Raw genomic sequence first — 16321 nt, forward strand, 5'->3', positions numbered from 1 at the left:
TAGTCTCAAGTGACAGATAAATATTGAGATGGTTTCCCTTAGTCTGTAAGGAAGGTGAGGGACAGGGATCCTACCCCTGATCACAGCCCTGCCTTTCCCTATTTTTTCTGCTCAATCAGATGGCTGCTGAGAAGATGGCACACGCTTTGGCTGAAAGGAGCTGCGAGTTACAACTCCTGCGCCATGTGTTGGGGAAGGAGCCTGTCGTGACCCAGTTGGCTGGTGCCAGCCTGTTGAAGCAGGACAAACAGCCCATACAAGTAAGAATCGTGCACTGTGTTTCTCTGCCTGTGGCCTCAGGGCTCCAGAGAGAACTGATTGCAACAGGAGGAAATGAGAGAGAGCGGAGCACCACAGAGAATGACAGAAATGAAAGTGAGATTAGGGAAGAGACTTCCTATAGGAGGAAGAGAAGAAACTGAGGAGCAGAAATGCTGCCTGGATGTTCTGATCTTGATTCCACCAGCCTTTGTCACTCAGTGTCTCCTTGCATTTCGATCAGGCAGTATTTGAGTCCTTAGGGCACGTGAGAGTATGAAAGAAATCCACCCTCTGACCTTCCAGTATTGACCCAGTCCTTCCTTGGGCTGGACTGCCTTGCTGTATTGTAATCCCCTCCCTGACATTGTCACATTCTGGAGGGGACAAGGGAGCTAATTTTAGATCCCACTAATTCTTGGCAGAGCCTGCTGGCTGTTTGCTGTCTCTTCTACAATTGGAGTTGGTATTTTTAAAGCAGCTTTGCTAAAACCCCCTTTGAGGCTGAACACAACTCTGAGGCTACGTATGCCACGCTCCTACTTGAGCAGCTGTTAATGGTTTATTGGTGAGCTGGCATGTTGAACGTTTTTAAGCAGCTGTAAACAGGTTGCTCATTTCTATTCCCAGGATCAAAGTGAGCTCTAGAGACTTCCAGGGATGCGTATATGGGCCAAGCTCTTTTTTTTCCTTCCTGCATGGTCTGTCTGGGCCACATCCTTGCATGTCTTTGTAGAGTCTCAGTTGAAAGATGGGTTTGCTGCAGTTGAGTAGAACCTGTTTAAGCCTCACAATGAAGGTGCTCACTGCCAGCAACCTCCTAGTGCCAGATAAAACAAGGCCAGAGCCCTGTTGCCCACACATACAGCTTCTAGGTTGGGTGCAATTCACTTGTCCCCACTGCCTGGCTAGATCCCCTTCATTGGTTTCTCAAATTTCAGAGCATCAACAAAGCAGCCAACAGCTTTGCTTCAATCCTGGAGCTCTGGGGAAGCTGCGAGTGCTAGGTTCCCCATAAAGGTGCAAACCTGGAGGCTTTTGTGTTTTCAGAAAATACTGCAAAGAGCGTGTGGAGCTACAGCCACTGCTGGACCCCCACAGCAGGACAGCAGCTGCAGGACAGAGGGAGGTGAGTGTGGTGACAGCTTCTTTCGAGGTCCCCAAACATGATCAGGGCTTTTTGCTGTGGGCGAAACATGGTTACCTGAAACTGAGAGAGTAAAGAGCTTTGAGCAAGAGTGAGTATTTTGAAATAAAGAAAATGCCTCCCCTTTGGGTGATGGTTCAGGGATGTCTCGGGATCGGAGTATAGGAAACAGAAAGGCTTGTGTCAGGTTTGAGGTGAGGTGCTTCTACTCGAGAGCTGAGGCTGTCCAGTGAAGGGTTTTTGACTTTATGGTTCAGGCTGGGCTGAGACAAGTGCAACTGATTAGGGTTTTGCTTTGGGGCCAGGACACCTGCACTTTGCCAGGGGTGGGACAGAAGGCCTGGGATATTGCTGTTGCCTTGGGCTGCTGTTTAGGGATCAAGCAGGGAAGAAGAGTGTTTACTAAGAGGCAGTGTGATGGGGAACGCAAGCATCATAGACCTGTCTTGCCAAAGAAGGATTCTTGTCTGATCCTGGGGTTGGAGCTGACACATGGTAACCCTGCAGTAACCAAGCTGTCTTTGCAGTTACGGTGTCAGCAGCAGAACTGGAGAAGGATCTTGTTAATGCCAAAGAAGAGCTGGAGCTAATGGCAAAGAAGGAAAGGGAAAGCAGGGTGAGCTTGTGATGGAGCCTGATCTTTCCTTGCTTACAGGAGACCATTGGGCTGCCCCTCACTGAAGGTTTTGGACCCCCCTATTGTGAGGGTACCCCCAGTGAGAGAAATGGGGCAGCAGCCTGCAGTGGGGTTTTGGCTTTCTGAAGTCTTTCACGGACTTCTTTTCCCTCCCTAGCGGGAGCTCACTGCTCTCCAGTCTGTCATGGCCACGCAGGAGGAAGAGCTGCAGGTGCAGGCCTCAGATATAGAGTCCTTGACCAGGACCATCCAGATCAAAGAGGACCTCATCAAGGTGAGATAACATGCTGTGCTGGGTCAGTTCTGCCTGGGAAGGCTGCAGAGGAGTCTCTCTCTTTCCCCACATCCTCAGAGTAATGTGGCTGGCTGTCCATGGATGGTATTGCTGCTGGTTTGCCTACAACCCTCTGTGTTACACTGGCTAGAAGGCAAAGGCCCCAAACCCCCAGAGTTGTTGTTATTTGGCTTTTTGCTCCTTGTGTACCAAACACCCTTCTTTGAGTCCTTTAAACAGAGTGCATTTTGTCCCTTCTCAGTTCTTGCTCTGGGCTGTTGTCTGTGCCTAATACACTCTGGGTGCTTTGGCATTTTTGTCTTAGGAGACCTAGGTCTTCCCAAACACTGGAAACTTTTGGCAGTTGCATTCCAGGGAGGATTATGAAGGTCCAGCTGTCCTTGTTACTGATCCCTTCTTCACTGAGCCCTCCTGCTGTTGGTTTTCAGGATCTGCAGATGCAGCTGGTGGATCCCGAAGAAATTCCAGCCGTGGAAAGGCTCACACAAGAAGTGCTGGTGCTTCGGGAGAAAGTGGCCATAGCAGAGTCACGAGGACAAGAGGCTGCTGGAAGCAGAAGGCAGCAGGTAGTGTGCCATGTGGGGCAAACTTGGATGTGTTTATTTCTGCTGGTGCTCAGCTATGAGGCTTTGTTTTCAGCCTTTGGATATGCTGAGATGTGCTTGTTCTTGGAAGCTGGCTGTGTACAATAGGGGGAATACAAAGGAGGAGAGGATTGGTTCCCTTTAGCACTTGTCTCAAGGGCAGAGTCTTTTGGAAGTCCAGAGGTGACACTGATCAACTTGATCACTTGGACACAAGCAAGAGAGGGAGGGGAAGCCCCTGTTTCTCTGGGGCAGCCAGATGGCTCCTTCGATTTCTGCCTCTTAAGTGTTGCATCTTGTCTGTTCTCTCCAACCAGTTGTTACTGATGCTGGAAGGGCTGGTGGCTGAAAGGAATCGGTTAAATGAGGCTCTCCAGGCAGAGAGGCAGCTCTATGGCAGCCTGGTAAAGTTTCACATGCATCCAGACAGGTAAGTGAGGCTGCCTTGGCTCTGTGCTGCCCTCCTCCGCTGCTGGGGCAAGCGTGGGTGGTCCAGTGGGGCAGTCCCTGAAGCAGTCATTCTGCAAGTCTGAGAGCCCTCAGTAGGAAAGAGAAAGTCTAGGCAAAGAATCAGACAAATGTGGCTCTGGGAGTCCAAGTTTTAGGCTGCCTTCTTCCCTTGAAGAGGCCGCAGTGACCAGCTTTAAATGCTACGTAAACTCCACCCATTGCCACCTCTTGTTCAGGCCCTGGGGTTTCCATCTCTGTTCCCTGGCTTATCCCTTCCTGGCTCAGCTTCCCACCCACACTTGGCCACCTTTCAGAGGCTACTGTCAAATTCCCAACCAACTGTTGGGTTGATAAGGATCTATCTAGGTGCTTATCCAGGCGGTTGTCCCGCAGCACAGTATGGCCTGCATTCTCTGTCCTCCGCACTAATCCCCTGCCCTTCATGGGGCTGCAGCCTCTGGGATATTTGAGCTACCTGATAGCAAGAGAGCACATAAGTGGAGTGCTTGAGTAAGTACTGAAGAACAGCTGTGACTAGGAGTCCCCTAGCATGGACTGGAGCCTTTTTTGGGGATGGCTGTGCTCTGGGGAGGTTTAGAGGTGAGGCAAGAGGTGACTGAGCTGCCTGGGGAGCATGCAGGGCCTGTGCCTGCAGTAGGTGGCAGTCCCAGATGGAGGGTCCAATTTGGTGTGTGCTTGCTGCAGCCTGTCTAACCCTCTTTCCTTTTGTGCGGCGTGTCTGCTTAGCACTGCGAGAGACCACACTCTGCAGGTGGAGCTGGAGGGGGTCCAGGCGCTCCGGGGACAGCTGGAAGAAGCTCTTGAAAGAAGCTTGGAGTGTTTGAGCAGGCTCGAGACGCAGGGCACCATAGGAGGTGGGGAACAGGAGCGTGTGAGAGTCCTACCCCAGCATGCCTTCTGAGCACTGACGCTCGCCCGCCTGCCACGGAAATGGTTCACTAACCGAGCAAGCCTGTCTCACTGACTCTGGGAGGGTTGCTTTGGTACTTAGTAATGGTACGATAGAACTGGTTTAGGGCTTTTTTGTTTTATTTTTGAGCTGCTTTGGAAACGGTGATCAGTGCAATCCACCTGTGTCTCGTGTATGTTCTTGTCTGACCCACCCTGGTGGCCACTGATGTATTTGCACATTCAGATCATTCCATTTTAGTTGATTTCCCTCATCTCCCTTCTCCTCCTACCCCTATGGGCCAAATAAAGATTCCCTTTCTCTGAAGGAAACACCAAATGTTCTCTATAGTCTCCCAAGTGCATGAGTGTGAGTTTTTGTATTCCCTCACCATTTTTTCTTACCCAGTGACATCCCCCTCTTGGGTTGATGGGGGCTGGCCCAAGAGGAGAAGGGGTATATAGAAAAGTGGGTTCCAGAGCCAGAGAATTTGAGAAGGGCTGCAAGACCTAGTGGCTCTTACATAAGTCTTGAGTGTAGAACCAACGATTCATTTTATGCTTAAACCAAATCCTACTCCAGTATTGATGATTTTACTGACTTTTTTTCTTCCCCTACCCCTCCACCCCCCCAGTTGTAAGTTGTCTCAGCCTGGCTTGAGTGCCTTGAAGGGAGAGCTTCCTCCTCTTTTTGACAGATGGTTTGGGGTGACTGAGACCTGTCCCTGCTCCCAGGGTCTGGGCTGGGTCTGCTCCCTCCCTTGTATGCGCACGTCTCACTTACAGGCTCCACATGCCCCTTGGGCCCTATTTCTGCTTTGCTGGGGGCAGTCCCACTTGTCACCACTGCATACCTTTTTCCAGGGCATCTTTCACCTCCTCTGGGAGTGTTGGGGCTGGTGTGAGAGCTGAAAAACAATAGCAACAGCTTTCTGATGACCAGCGCTTCCCATGTACAGCGGGCTATGGATCAGCTGTCTTGTACTCCATCACTTCCCAAGGCGTCAGGAGCAAATTTTGTACCTCTGAGCATCTGTTTCTGCTCACTGGGGGAGCTGAACTAAGAGCGAGTGGAGCAGAAGAGCTCTGTCTTGCTGGGCTGCGCCACCTCGACCTGTGACTGCTCTGCTGCACATCTCCTTGTGACTGTTTCACATGGTACCACTTACCCTATGCCTTGCACCTGTGCTGAGGTCTTCTCTTCCCTGCCTCAGACAGGGGTAGGAGGCAGCACAGCTCTCCCTTCACACGCAGCAGGTCAGCACTACTCCTCTGGGTTGGCACCTAGCTGTGTGGTGAGTTCAGCAGTTCTCATGTGGCCTGAAGGGACACAGCTGGTGGCTGCTGGACGGCTCTGGTACTTTGTTAGCTTTTCCTTTCTTGCGTTTCATCTTCCTTCCCTTCCTCTCACTTCTCTGTGTAGCACCATCTTCTCTTTCTCCTTCTGCCTCTCACTTTGTAGGAGCCTTTGTGTCCCTGTCCTTATCTTTCCACCTTCCCTCCTCCATCCTGGCTCTGATGCCTGGCAGGCTGCCTGGTCCCTCAGGTACCATGGAGCCCAGGACCCAGCACAGACTCATTGGCGTGGCATGAGGGAAGTCTCGGCTGGTGCTCCAGCCGCTCCCATCTCTTCTTGTGTGTGTGTTCAGCTACAGATCTGTCCCTGGCCTCTGCTAGCATCACTGCTGTACGGTGCCCCATAGGGGAGCATTATCCTAGGCTGACGTGTCCCAGCTTTTCTGCTCTGTTCTTTAGGGCCTCCTTTCATCATCCCTGATATCCCTGGCTGGGCACTCCTTTGCCCCGCAGGAGGACCAGCCTGAGCATCCCATGCCTGAGAGCACCCTCTGTCAGACTGTGCAGTGCTTTGTGCTGTCTCATAGCTCTTTGTGGAGCTCTCTCCTTCCTCTCTCAATTTCCCTGGGGACCTTGCTTCCCTTCCCTTGTTCCCAGCAGTGTGAAGACTTCTAGTGCACCTGGGCGTCCTGTGCCTGTGGGCCATGTGCAATTTTCAAGCCATGCAACTAATTCTCTTTGCCTTCAGGCTACGTGTGAAAGAGGAGTCTGTGAAAAATAGTGCTGGGGTTGCATCTCTTGTCTCCTTTGGTAATATACAGAGAGCTGAGCAGCCCCTGTCCCTTTGAATTTGCACCCTGGTGTGCTCCTGCTGCAATGGAGAGTTCAAGCACTTGGTGAAGAGCAGACTGGGCACAGTCTGCCCGCTGTGCACGCTTCTCTGCTCCCACAGCACCAGCTTCCTCCTCTTCCCCTGTTTTCTTTTTCCTTGAGGTTTGCACTCCCTTTTTCTGCCCCAGTCCTGGAGTGCTGGGAGCTGTGTGGAGCTGTGGGTGATGGTGAGAAGTGGGGTGCTGTGTCCTGGCACAAGAGGTTCTCCTATGTCCCCAGAGCAGCTGTGCTGCCTGAGAGCCACCCTGCCCTGGCCTGTCAGCCAGGGTGACCCAGCTTGAGAGCCATGTGCACGTGGCCCTCGGCCCCCCAGCAAAGCCCTCACCCTTTGGGGCCCTGCAGGCATTGAGCTGTAGCCCTAGGTCATTTGTCACCTGGCGGGTTGTGTCCCTGGGGGCTCACAGGGCTGTGCTTTGGCTATGCTGAATGCCACCCATGGGAGTTGCTTCTTCACGGGGGTGCTGTTGCCACCTCCAGCTGCCTCTAAGCATTTTGCTCCCAGAACAGTGCTTCTCTGCGATGGCTGCCTTTGCTCCCTGAGGCACGGCTGCTTCCGTGAACAGGCTCCACCACACAGGGTGATGTCTGCCCAGGCTCAGCAGTGAGGTGCCCCTGATTTTTGCAACCTCCTGGCAGTAGCTTGTCACAAGTGGGTCTCCTGAGTGTGCCACCGCCTACGTGCACAGTGTGCTGTGCAACTGCCTGCCCTGCTGCACGGGGTGCTCCTGGCTGGTCCTCGGCTCTCCCTGCTAGGAGCTGTATGCTTCCCTGCTGGCTGCTTCTTCACCACTGATGTTTGGCCTCTCTCCTGCAAGGATTGCTCTGTGTTCAGCCTTGCCTGGAGCCTCCAGTCCTGATGGTGATGGGTTTGGCCACAGGCAAAGCAGTTGCATCTCCTGTGGGGCACAGGTAGCTGCAAAACCTGTCCCTGCACAGCCCCAGGGGATGGTCTTGGGCCCTGTCCAAGCTCCCCTCTCCCTGGGGAGAAGAGGGATTGGGTGTACACCCCTGTCCCAGCCCAGGCAGTCTAAGCCTAAGCAGAGCAGGCAGAGCCCTGCATCTGGGTGGGAGGAAAGCTGCCCAGACAAGGGGTGCAAGCCCTTGCCCAGGGCTCTGCACCAAGGGGCTGGGAGCAGAGCTGTGTGCAAGCAGAATAGTGTGCCCTCAGCTCAGCTCTGTGGGGCAGGGTGGGCCCAAGCCCCCTGCGCACTGTGGTATGGATGCAAGCGTCCCTTTAGCTCTGCTGCAGCTCTACGAGGCCAGTGTAGGGCTTGCAAAGAGCCCAGTGCCACGCATGACAGCAGGGCTTGGGTGACAAGGGCAGGGTGGCTGTTAGTGCCCTCCCTGAGCTGCCCCTGCCCCAGCAGGCGATTGTGTGGGGTGCATCCCCGCACTCCTGCTGGGTTGAGGCAGTGCCAGCGAGGCTCCCTGCCCGAGCACGTGCTGCTGCTGCTGCTGGCTGTGGCTTGTGAAGTGGCTGCAGGGCGGGTGGCACGTACGCGTGCGTGTTGGGGCAGCAAGCACAAGGTGGTGTGAAGGCAGAGATGTGGATGGGGCAGGTGCCACCCCTGGGGTTGCAGGCAGCTGGGGCTGTCCCCTCCTTTGGTGCAGGGCCAGCACAGGGTGCTGGGCTGGAGGTCCAGCATGTAGAGAGGGGTTGGCAGGGCACAGCAGGGAGACCTCAGTCCTGCTGGGAGTGCCCTAGCACCAAGCATGTATGAGAACAGGCACCTGCCCCTGGGGCTGCCCACAGTGGCCATGGGCATCACCAGGGAGGAGAGGACAGAGGCAGTGTCGCCATTGCCACAGCTTTGAGCGCCTTGTTTTGCTGTGCTGTCCCCTAGGTCAGGCCACAGGCATAGATGCTGCTGATGCCAGCACCAGCTTCACTGACGGCATCAAGGAGGAGGCAGCCCATGGCATGGCAACCCAGCACGTGAGTCAGGGCAGCGCGGCACCGGGAACAGGGGTGGCAGAGTTGGGCACTGCGCCACTGCCAGACCGTGTCCTAGCCCCTTCGGGAACATCCCTGTCACCCTCTGTCTTTGTCCCTCTAGAGCAGCCACCAGGCTCCTAAGGGAAGTGGGGGCACTGAGAGGACCCTGATGGGGAGCACGGCACCTGCCATGCCAGAGCGGGAGCTGCGGGCCGAAGAGGAGCTGCGGGAGCTGAAGGCACAGCTGGAGGAAGCTGGCTTCTCCTCTGTCTCCCACATCAGGCAAGAGCCCCGGGTCATGGGTGCTGGTGGGTGGCAGCAGCTCGAGGAAGCACCCCGTGTCGTGGCTGCTGCCTGCCCTTTACAGTGCCGTGTGCCCCCAGGAAGGCGATGCTTAGCCTGTGCCTGGAGAACGCGGAGCTGAAGGAGCGGATGGGTGAAGCCACGTTTCTTCTGGAGAGTGGGGAGCAGGAGGAGGCTGGGCCGGGTGCCCCCCTGGCCCCCGAGCCCTGCAGGCTGCAGCGGAAGAGCCGGAGCACCCTCGGGGACCGCCCGGCTGGTGGGAACAGCGATGGCCAGGGGGTCCTGGCAGAGAGGGGAGCTGTGCCTGCCAAACGCCCAGCACTGGAGGCACGATCCCAGGATGACGTGCCCAAGAGACCCTGCCCTGGTACCCCGAGTGGAGGGGACGGAAGCCATGTAAGTGCCCTGGGTACAAGGGGATTAGGATGGGGATGGGGATGGAGGTGGGGAGCTCACAGCCTGTCTCCCCTCTGGCAGGCGGAGGGCATGGACCCTGGCGGGGGCTGGCCGGGGCTGGGTGTGGAGCTGCGCTCCCAGGTGGTGCAGGGCCAAAGGCAGTGCCAGGAGCTGCAGGACAAACTCGCTGCCTCGGAGGCCACGGTGCGGGCACAAGCCAAGCAGCTGGAGAAGTACCACGTCCTGCTCCGTGAGTTAAAACCCCAGGCAGGATGGGGGTCTGTGCCGAGGCTGGCATGCCCTGTGCATGGTGCTGTATGCGAGGCAGGGATGGTGAATCCTGCCTGGAGGGGGACCCTGAGCTGACCTGGCTGCCCGGCAGGTGAACCCCATGCCCAGCAGCTCAGCAAGCAAGTGCAGGTGGACTTCCAGGACCTGGGCTATGAGACGTGCGGGCGAAGCGAGACCGAGGCTGACCGGGACGAGACCACCAGCCCCGGTAAGGAGAGCCAGCGGCTCCAGGGATCCCTGCGCCTTGCCTATCTGGCATAGAAAAGTGATACCATGCCCTGTCCCCTCTGCAGAGTGCGAGGAGCTAGATGTGTTCAGCGAGCCCAGCCTGGGCGAGGAGCCGGGGTCCCCATGCCGCACAGGGATGCCCAGGGTGGGTAAGGCTGCCTGGAAAGCAGTGGCACCGGCAGAGGTGGGGGCCCTGCGCCAGCACATCCAGGACCTCAAGGCGCAGCTGCTCAATGCCAACAAGGTGATCCAGAGCCTGCAGCGCCGTGCCCGCTCCGTCTCCGTCACCAGTGGCTACACCTCGGGCGCCGAGCGGCCGCCACTGGGTCCCACGGCCCTGGCCTCCCCGGCCCACAGCCTCACTGACGAGGACGAGGGCTGGCAGTCAGATGGCCATGGCACCCTCTGCCCGCCCGCCCTGCGTGCGCACCGCGACCTGCAGCACCTGGTGCACCGCGTCACCCTCCTCGAAGCTCAGCTGCCCGCAACCAAGCCCGGAGGGCTTTTGCCCAAGGAGCTGCAGTCTGCCACCTGGCCAGGGTATGACCATGGGGATCGGGGCCAGACGGGTGTCTATGAGGGTCTCCAGGGGTTGCCCAAGGTGGTGGCTTCTTGTTGTGTGCTTTCCCTGCAGCTGGGCTCCCGGGGTGTTTGCATGGTGGGGCAGAGCCCCAGGGGTGGATGGTGCACAGACTCCCCCATGGCACCCCTGCCATGCTGTCTGGGGGGGTCTGGCAGCCCTGTGGACCCCCAGCTTGCTGATCCCCCCTAGGAAGTACGACTCACTGATCCAAGCGCAGGCTCGGGAGCTCTCCCACCTGCGGCAGACACTGCGGGAGGGCCGCGGGGTGAGCCGCAGCCTGGCCCAGCACCTGCGCGATGCCCTGCAGTCCTTTGAGGAGCTCCTCCGTGGCACTGATATCGACTACTACCTGGGCCAGGGCTTCCGGGAGCAGCTGGCCCAGGGTAGGCAGCTGGCCGAGAGGCTCAGCGACAAGCTGGGCACCAGTAAGTACCTTTGGGGGGGCACTGGGGCTGGGCATCGTGGGGCATGGCGGGCCGGGAAGGGATACTTTGATGGGTGCCGTGAAGGGCTGGGGCGATTTGGACACCTTGTGCTGTGTGGACTACACACTTCAAGCTGGGCTGTCCTGCTATGGCTCTGTTTGGGGACAGGCAGCCTGGGGCATGGGGACACTGACTGGCTCCTCTCTGGCTTGGTTTTTCAGGAGATCGTCAAGATGGGGAGGATAAAACCAGCCATGAACTCCTGGCACTGAGGTACCTGTTCTCAGGGAGAGCTTGGGGGACCTGCTATGCATGGGCACCCTGGGGGCTATCGCTGCTCTTGGGGTGAGGGTCTGGGGTGCCCTCAGGGTCTCTGCTCCAGGTGGACATCCTGTGGCTGCCTCTCCTCTGGGAATGGGGAGCCCCAGGCTTGGGCTGGGCACCCCATGGCTCCGGGCAGCCTTGCAGCACAGGTGGAATGCAGCATGTGGGGTGTCATGCTGGAGCGTGCACAGCACAGCAGGGGAGGGCTGTGGGATGGGGGGCAGCTGCCAGCCCCGGTGATGGGCCATCTCTACAGGCTCAGCCAGGAGCTCCAGGAGAAGGAGAAGGTGATCAAGAGCCTGGAGGCGAAGCTGCAGGAGCGCTGCGAGTCCCCGGGCAGCAGCCGCCCACCCTCTGAGTCGTCCCGCTCTGCCACCAGCACCTCCTTCGTTTCCGAGGGGCTGGAGCCCTGCTCCGACGGGGACGTGGCCAGCGAGTGCAGCCAGTGCTGCAAGGAGCCTGCCCGACTCGCAGGTACTGTGGAGTGCCCGGGGGCCGCAACTGCGGGCTGGGGACATGCAGCCCCTCTGTAGCTTGTGGGTCCCTGCAGCAGTAGGTGCCCATCAGGCCTGGGCAGGGGCTGCCCGTGGAGCACCGTGCCCCAACGCCAGCCTACGGGGGGTGAGCACACAGCACCTGGGGCTCCAGGGGAGCGTCTTGGGAAGGCCTGCTATGGTGCCACAGCCCTGCAAGGCTGCGACCTCACTGGCCTCGTGTGGGCCGTCCCAGCCCGCAGGGCCTCCGGACACGGGGACTCAGCTGCCCGGGGCATGCCAGGGTCCCCAGTGCCCCTGGGGAGGAGGGGTCCCTGCCAGGCTGAGCCAGAGCCATGCTAACATCTCTCTCCATCTCTCTCCTCTCTCTAGGCCTTCACTTTGATTCCTTGTCCAAACCCGTTAGTGCTCCCCTGCCTGCGCTGGCCCCCGGGCTGCCCCCCTTCCTGCCTGCTGGGCCCCCCCCTCCTGCGGCCCCCCCGCTCCTGGGCTGCTGTGGGACCCCTGTCTGCTCCCTGGCCGAGGCGCAGCAGGAGCTGCAGATGCTCCGGAGGCAGCTGGGAGAAAGTGAGCGCATGCCTCTGGCATGGGGTTGGTCCTGCCTGCCCTGCGTGCTGTGCCGTGCCGTGCTGTGCCGCATGGCCCCCTGCCCTCTCTGACCCGCCTGTCCTGCCCTGGCCCTTCTCCTGCTACCCAGGGCTACTGCTTCAAGGTTGGGTCCCATCAGTCTGGCTAGGGGGTGATGGGGACATGTGGCTGTCATGTAGAGAAGACCTGGTGGGTGGGATGGACACAGCCTGAGGCAGCCCTAGCCCTTGGTGTCAGCACTTGCGCATCCTAGGGCCCCTGGGAAAGGGGCATAACCTGGCATAACCTGGCTTGGTTAATTGTTGTGTAGGAGTGGGGCTGAGACCCTCCAACTCGTGTCACGTAATCAGCAAGCCCTGGAAGAGCCTCTGCTCTTCAGGGGGAATGGGTTTGACCAAGACAGGTGGTGTCCTGGATGAGGGATCACCATGGGGGGACATGGAGCTGCACTGTTGGGCAGAGCAAGAAGGGGGCAAAAAGCATGTGGTGTGGGTGTGTAACCCCCATTCTTCCTCCCTGCTCATTGCCCTCCTCCTCCTCACTGCTTTGCCCTGTGCGTGCAGGTGTGACACTGCCCGTGGCACCAGCAAAACCCACAGCCCCAATGGGCCCCTTCGGAGAGGGCAGCAAAGCCCCAGCATCGCTCTGCCAACATGGCACACTGCAGAGCCTGGCTGAGATCCCCGGGGCCACCGAGACCCGCGCCCTCTGGGACGTACCCCCTCCCAGCCAGCTGCTTTATGGGGCCCTGCCATCAGGGTATCCCTCCAGCCAGAAGCTAACAGGTAAGGTCCATGCTGGAGAGCATGGGGGCATCCCAGCTGGGTGTGGGGGAACAGGAAGGAGACCCGGCACCAGAATGACTGTGGGACATGGCTCTGGTGTGGGGCAGGATAGTGGGGATGGCATGGCACAGGCAACACAGCCGTCCCTGCCCTGAGCATCTCCTCAGCAGTGGCAGGGGCAGACCTGCTGGAGGAGCACTTGGTGGAGATCCGCAGCCTGCGCCAGCGCCTCGAGGAGTCCATCTGCACCAATGACCGGCTCCGGGAGCAGCTCGAACGACGCCTGGCCTCCACCAGCAAGGCCAGTGGTATGGTGCTGCACTGGGGCCAGGGCTGTCGGGAAGCCCTGTGCTCGGGGGGCAGCCTTTGCACACCCCATTGCATGGGAGGGCATTCACCCCATGCACGGTGGGGTGTCAGAAGAGAGACTCAGCACCAGTCTCCCCTTTGCAGGATTGCCTGGTGATGTCTACGCCCAGGGGCCAGAGCCAGGGCTGCAGCTGAGCGGGGAGAACCAGGCTCTGCGCGAGGACAACCGGACCCTGCGGCTCCAGTGTGACCACCTCTCCCAAGGTAGGGACAGGCCAACAGCGTCCCGGGCCCGACTCCCAGAGGGCACTGGCTGAGTGGGGTGGCAGTGACATCTCCATACTCTCCATCCCCAGAGCTGGCTCGGGTGCAGGAGGCGCTCCTGGCTGCCTGCTCCCGGGCACGAGAGGCTGAAACAGAGCTGGGCCAGAGGCGCGGGGAGCAGCGGAGGCTGGCGGAGGAGCTTGCCGAGCGCCAAGAGAGCGTCCGGCAGCTCCGAGACGAGCGGCGCTCTCTGCAGGAGGACAACAACAGGTAAGGTTTGGGACATTGTTGTGGCCTTGGGGCCAGCAGGGCTGGGTGGCACGGCTGGCCCTGGACCCATGCGTCACCCCTCTGCAGGCTGCAGCACATGGTGACGCTCCTGCAGCAGCAGTGTGAGGAGCAACGCCTGCTCCTGCAGACCCTGCGTGCAGAGCTGCACGTCTATGAGAACCTCCCCAGCCCCTCCGCCGAGACCCGTGCAGGTATGGGACCTGCACTCAGCCCCCCCAGACCCCCTCAGCAGCCCCAGCTCTTCTGCCCAGCTCCTGGTCTTGGGGCGCCTGGCCCCTCTGCAGCTCTTGGGCAGTCCCAAACACCTTTCCTGTTGTGGCAGCAGGAGGGACATGGTGGCCCTGCAGGCAGGCAGCAAGAGAGGGAAGGCCCTTTGGCTGCTGCAAGCATGGAGCCACGGCCATCCACAGGGGCTCAGACATTTCTTGTTCCAGGCTGCTTCCCATCTCCTCCAGTGCGGGATGTTGGCACAAGCTCGGCAGCTCCCCTCTTCTCCCCGCTGCACTCTGACAAGTTGGTGGCCCAGAGGATGGACGGTGGGTACCAAAGCCTGCCCACACGTGTGCCTCAGGGCTGCTGAGACCTGACAAACTCATGGCACCACCCTTGCTGAGCAGGGATGGAGCACCCAGGGCAGAGCCAAGTCCCTGGGATGGGACAGGGAGGGCTGCAGGGGGAGCAGGCAGTGGTCCTCACCCTGCCCTGCTTGTCCCACAGAGCCACGTGGGGCAGACCCACCAGTGAGGAAGAGCGAAGGACCGATGGGGGCTCACGTCGTTGGCTGCCTGGACACCTACCGGGCCCTGGAGCAGCACATTCTGGAGGGGAAGGCGCTGGCCCGCGAGCTGATGTGTCTCACGTGCCCGGCGCTAGGGCTGCCCAACTGCCCACTCCCGGGAAAGGAGGTAAAGCGTGGGCAGGATGGGGCTGGCGGCAGCTGGGGGACAGACCCTGCTCTGTGGACCATGCATAAAGCGGCTCCTGAGCCCAATATCAGCCCTGAGCCTTGCAGGGCTGGCAAGCGGCAGGTAGCCTCTAGCCTGGGGGCTGTTGCCAGCACTGCCCGGCAGCGTTGGGCTGGGCATGGCGAGTCCCCAAGTGCAGCAGGATGCAGGTGCCCCAGCAGCACCCGCTCCCGCACCCCTCTCCCACAGGCCCTGGGCATGGGGCCCCTCTGGGGCAGTGCCAGCACCCTGCACCGCGTCCTGGAGGAGTGCATGTCTCTCCTCGCTGCCTTCTGGAGCACCGTGCTGCCCGTCAGCCCTGCCCAGCACCAGGGCAAGGTAAGCACCAGGCTGGGGGCTGGCAGGGCAGCGGGGCCAGATGCTCGCTCGCCGGTCATCGCGCTCGTCTCATCCCAGGAGCAGGCACTACAGGGCGAGATCGCGGCACTGCGGGCCCAGCTCTCTGAGAGGGAGGATGCTCTGCAGAGCATGGCCAAACAGCTGCGCAGCACAGCCCAGCTCAAGGACAGCATGGAGCAGTTCATTGTGAGCCAGCGTATGTGGCCCGGCTGGCATCCTGCTGTGGGGTGGCATGGCCAAGCTGGCCTGGTCCACACATACCTGGGGTGGCTGCACAGCACAGGGACCTCACTGACCCCATCTCTCTCTCCCTTGCAGTGACCAGGACCCACAACGTGCTGCGCAAGGCCAGAACGAACCTGGAGGTGAGTTTGCCCTGGCAGCCAGCACGGGATAGGGGCAGGTGCCCCTGCCCTGATGCCCTGGGGATGGGCACAGATGGCAGACACCCTGTGCTCTGCTGGCAGAATGGTGGCTGACGGGGTGCTGAGGGGCCAGCTGGGTGCAGCGTGGCTGGGACACACAGGGACCCATTTTCCTTGGCTGTCCCCAGCCTCCATGTCTGTGTCCCCAGGGCACAGCAGTTCTCCTGCGAAGGCTTGCCCTGGCAGTGCTCCCCCTTATTGCCACGCACGCTCTCTCGCCAGGTGAAGGCCCAGCAGGCCCTGCCCGTCGCATGAGCCCCAGGCAGGGCAGGGAGCGATGGCCCCAGCCGCAGAACAGCCCGCTGGCTGACAAGCTGTGCCACACTGGAAGGCTGGAGCGGCCTCTGTCCCTATTACTCCAAGGGCTGGGGTGGACAGGGGTCTGGGGCACCCAGTGCTACAGTTAGTGGGTTTGGGCTGCTGTGGTGGTTGCATGCCCTCCACCTGCCTTTTCTTGGCATCGCAGCACCAGCTGCTGGCTTGGGCTTTGCGTGCCCCGTGCTTCAGCGCTCGCACCCTTCCACCCAGGGTGCTTAGAGTGGGGCGTCACAGCCCTCCACGCTGAGCACCTCTTGCCCTGGGACTTGGTCCCATTTGTAACCCTGCTGTGTACCCATCCCTGCTCATGGATGTATGTATATGTATATAGATAGAGGTATCGGAGCTGCGTTTTGGGGGCTCCCCGGGCATGTCGGGGCCCCAGCGCGGGAGGAAGATGTAAGAAATGCCATGTTCTGTTCAGTGGCTAGAGAGTCCCCAATAAAGGTTTCCTTTAGGTTGTGGTGTTTCTGGCACGCCCGTCTCTGCAGCCGTGCTCCCCCCTCCCCAAGCCACCCGGAGCGCAGGGTGCCATAGGCACCGGCTGGCCCCAAGGGGGTGGCTCTGGGCCCCACCCCAGCACCCCAAGG

The 16321-nt window shown here is 59.5% G+C and overlaps 1 protein-coding gene across 13 annotated transcripts in view; it reads left to right on the forward strand.

Annotated features, from left to right (window-relative positions):
• Nucleotides 1-16186, forward strand: part of PDE4DIP (phosphodiesterase 4D interacting protein) — a 35238-nt gene extending 19052 nt beyond the window's left edge. For 5 of the 13 annotated variants that reach the window (XM_072869031.1, XM_072869032.1, XM_072869033.1 and 2 more), the window contains 27 exons: nt 120-260; nt 1309-1387; nt 1933-2021; nt 2200-2316; nt 2766-2903; nt 3239-3351; nt 4119-4246; nt 8312-8403; nt 8525-8685; nt 8787-9102; nt 9184-9352; nt 9485-9601; nt 9687-10161; nt 10394-10629; nt 10842-10902; nt 11210-11427; nt 11820-12014; nt 12599-12820; nt 12988-13128; nt 13274-13393; nt 13486-13663; nt 13751-13875; nt 14119-14220; nt 14402-14967; nt 15046-15184; nt 15307-15353; nt 15636-16186. In XM_072869031.1, the coding sequence (XP_072725132.1) occupies nt 120-260; nt 1309-1387; nt 1933-2021; nt 2200-2316; nt 2766-2903; nt 3239-3351; nt 4119-4246; nt 8312-8403; nt 8525-8685; nt 8787-9102; nt 9184-9352; nt 9485-9601; nt 9687-10161; nt 10394-10629; nt 10842-10902; nt 11210-11427; nt 11820-12014; nt 12599-12820; nt 12988-13128; nt 13274-13393; nt 13486-13663; nt 13751-13875; nt 14119-14220; nt 14402-14967; nt 15046-15184; nt 15307-15353; nt 15636-15668 (4518 nt within the window). In that variant the 3' untranslated portion in view covers nt 15669-16186. Of the gene's footprint in view, nt 1-119; nt 261-1308; nt 1388-1932; nt 2022-2199; nt 2317-2765; nt 2904-3238; nt 3352-4118; nt 4649-8311; nt 8404-8524; nt 8686-8786; nt 9103-9183; nt 9353-9484; nt 9602-9686; nt 10162-10393; nt 10630-10841; nt 10903-11209; nt 11428-11819; nt 12015-12598; nt 12821-12987; nt 13129-13273; nt 13394-13485; nt 13664-13750; nt 13876-14118; nt 14221-14401; nt 14968-15045; nt 15185-15306; nt 15354-15635 lie in introns of those variants that run through there. The other 8 variants (XM_072869030.1, XM_072869035.1, XM_072869027.1 and 5 more) reach the window with 8 other exon arrangements.
• The last annotated feature ends 135 nt before the right edge of the window (nt 16187-16321 follow it).

Source organism: Ciconia boyciana, chromosome 7, assembly GCF_034638445.1.
Source record: "Ciconia boyciana chromosome 7, ASM3463844v1, whole genome shotgun sequence".
Lineage (NCBI taxonomy): Eukaryota > Metazoa > Chordata > Aves > Ciconiiformes > Ciconiidae > Ciconia > Ciconia boyciana.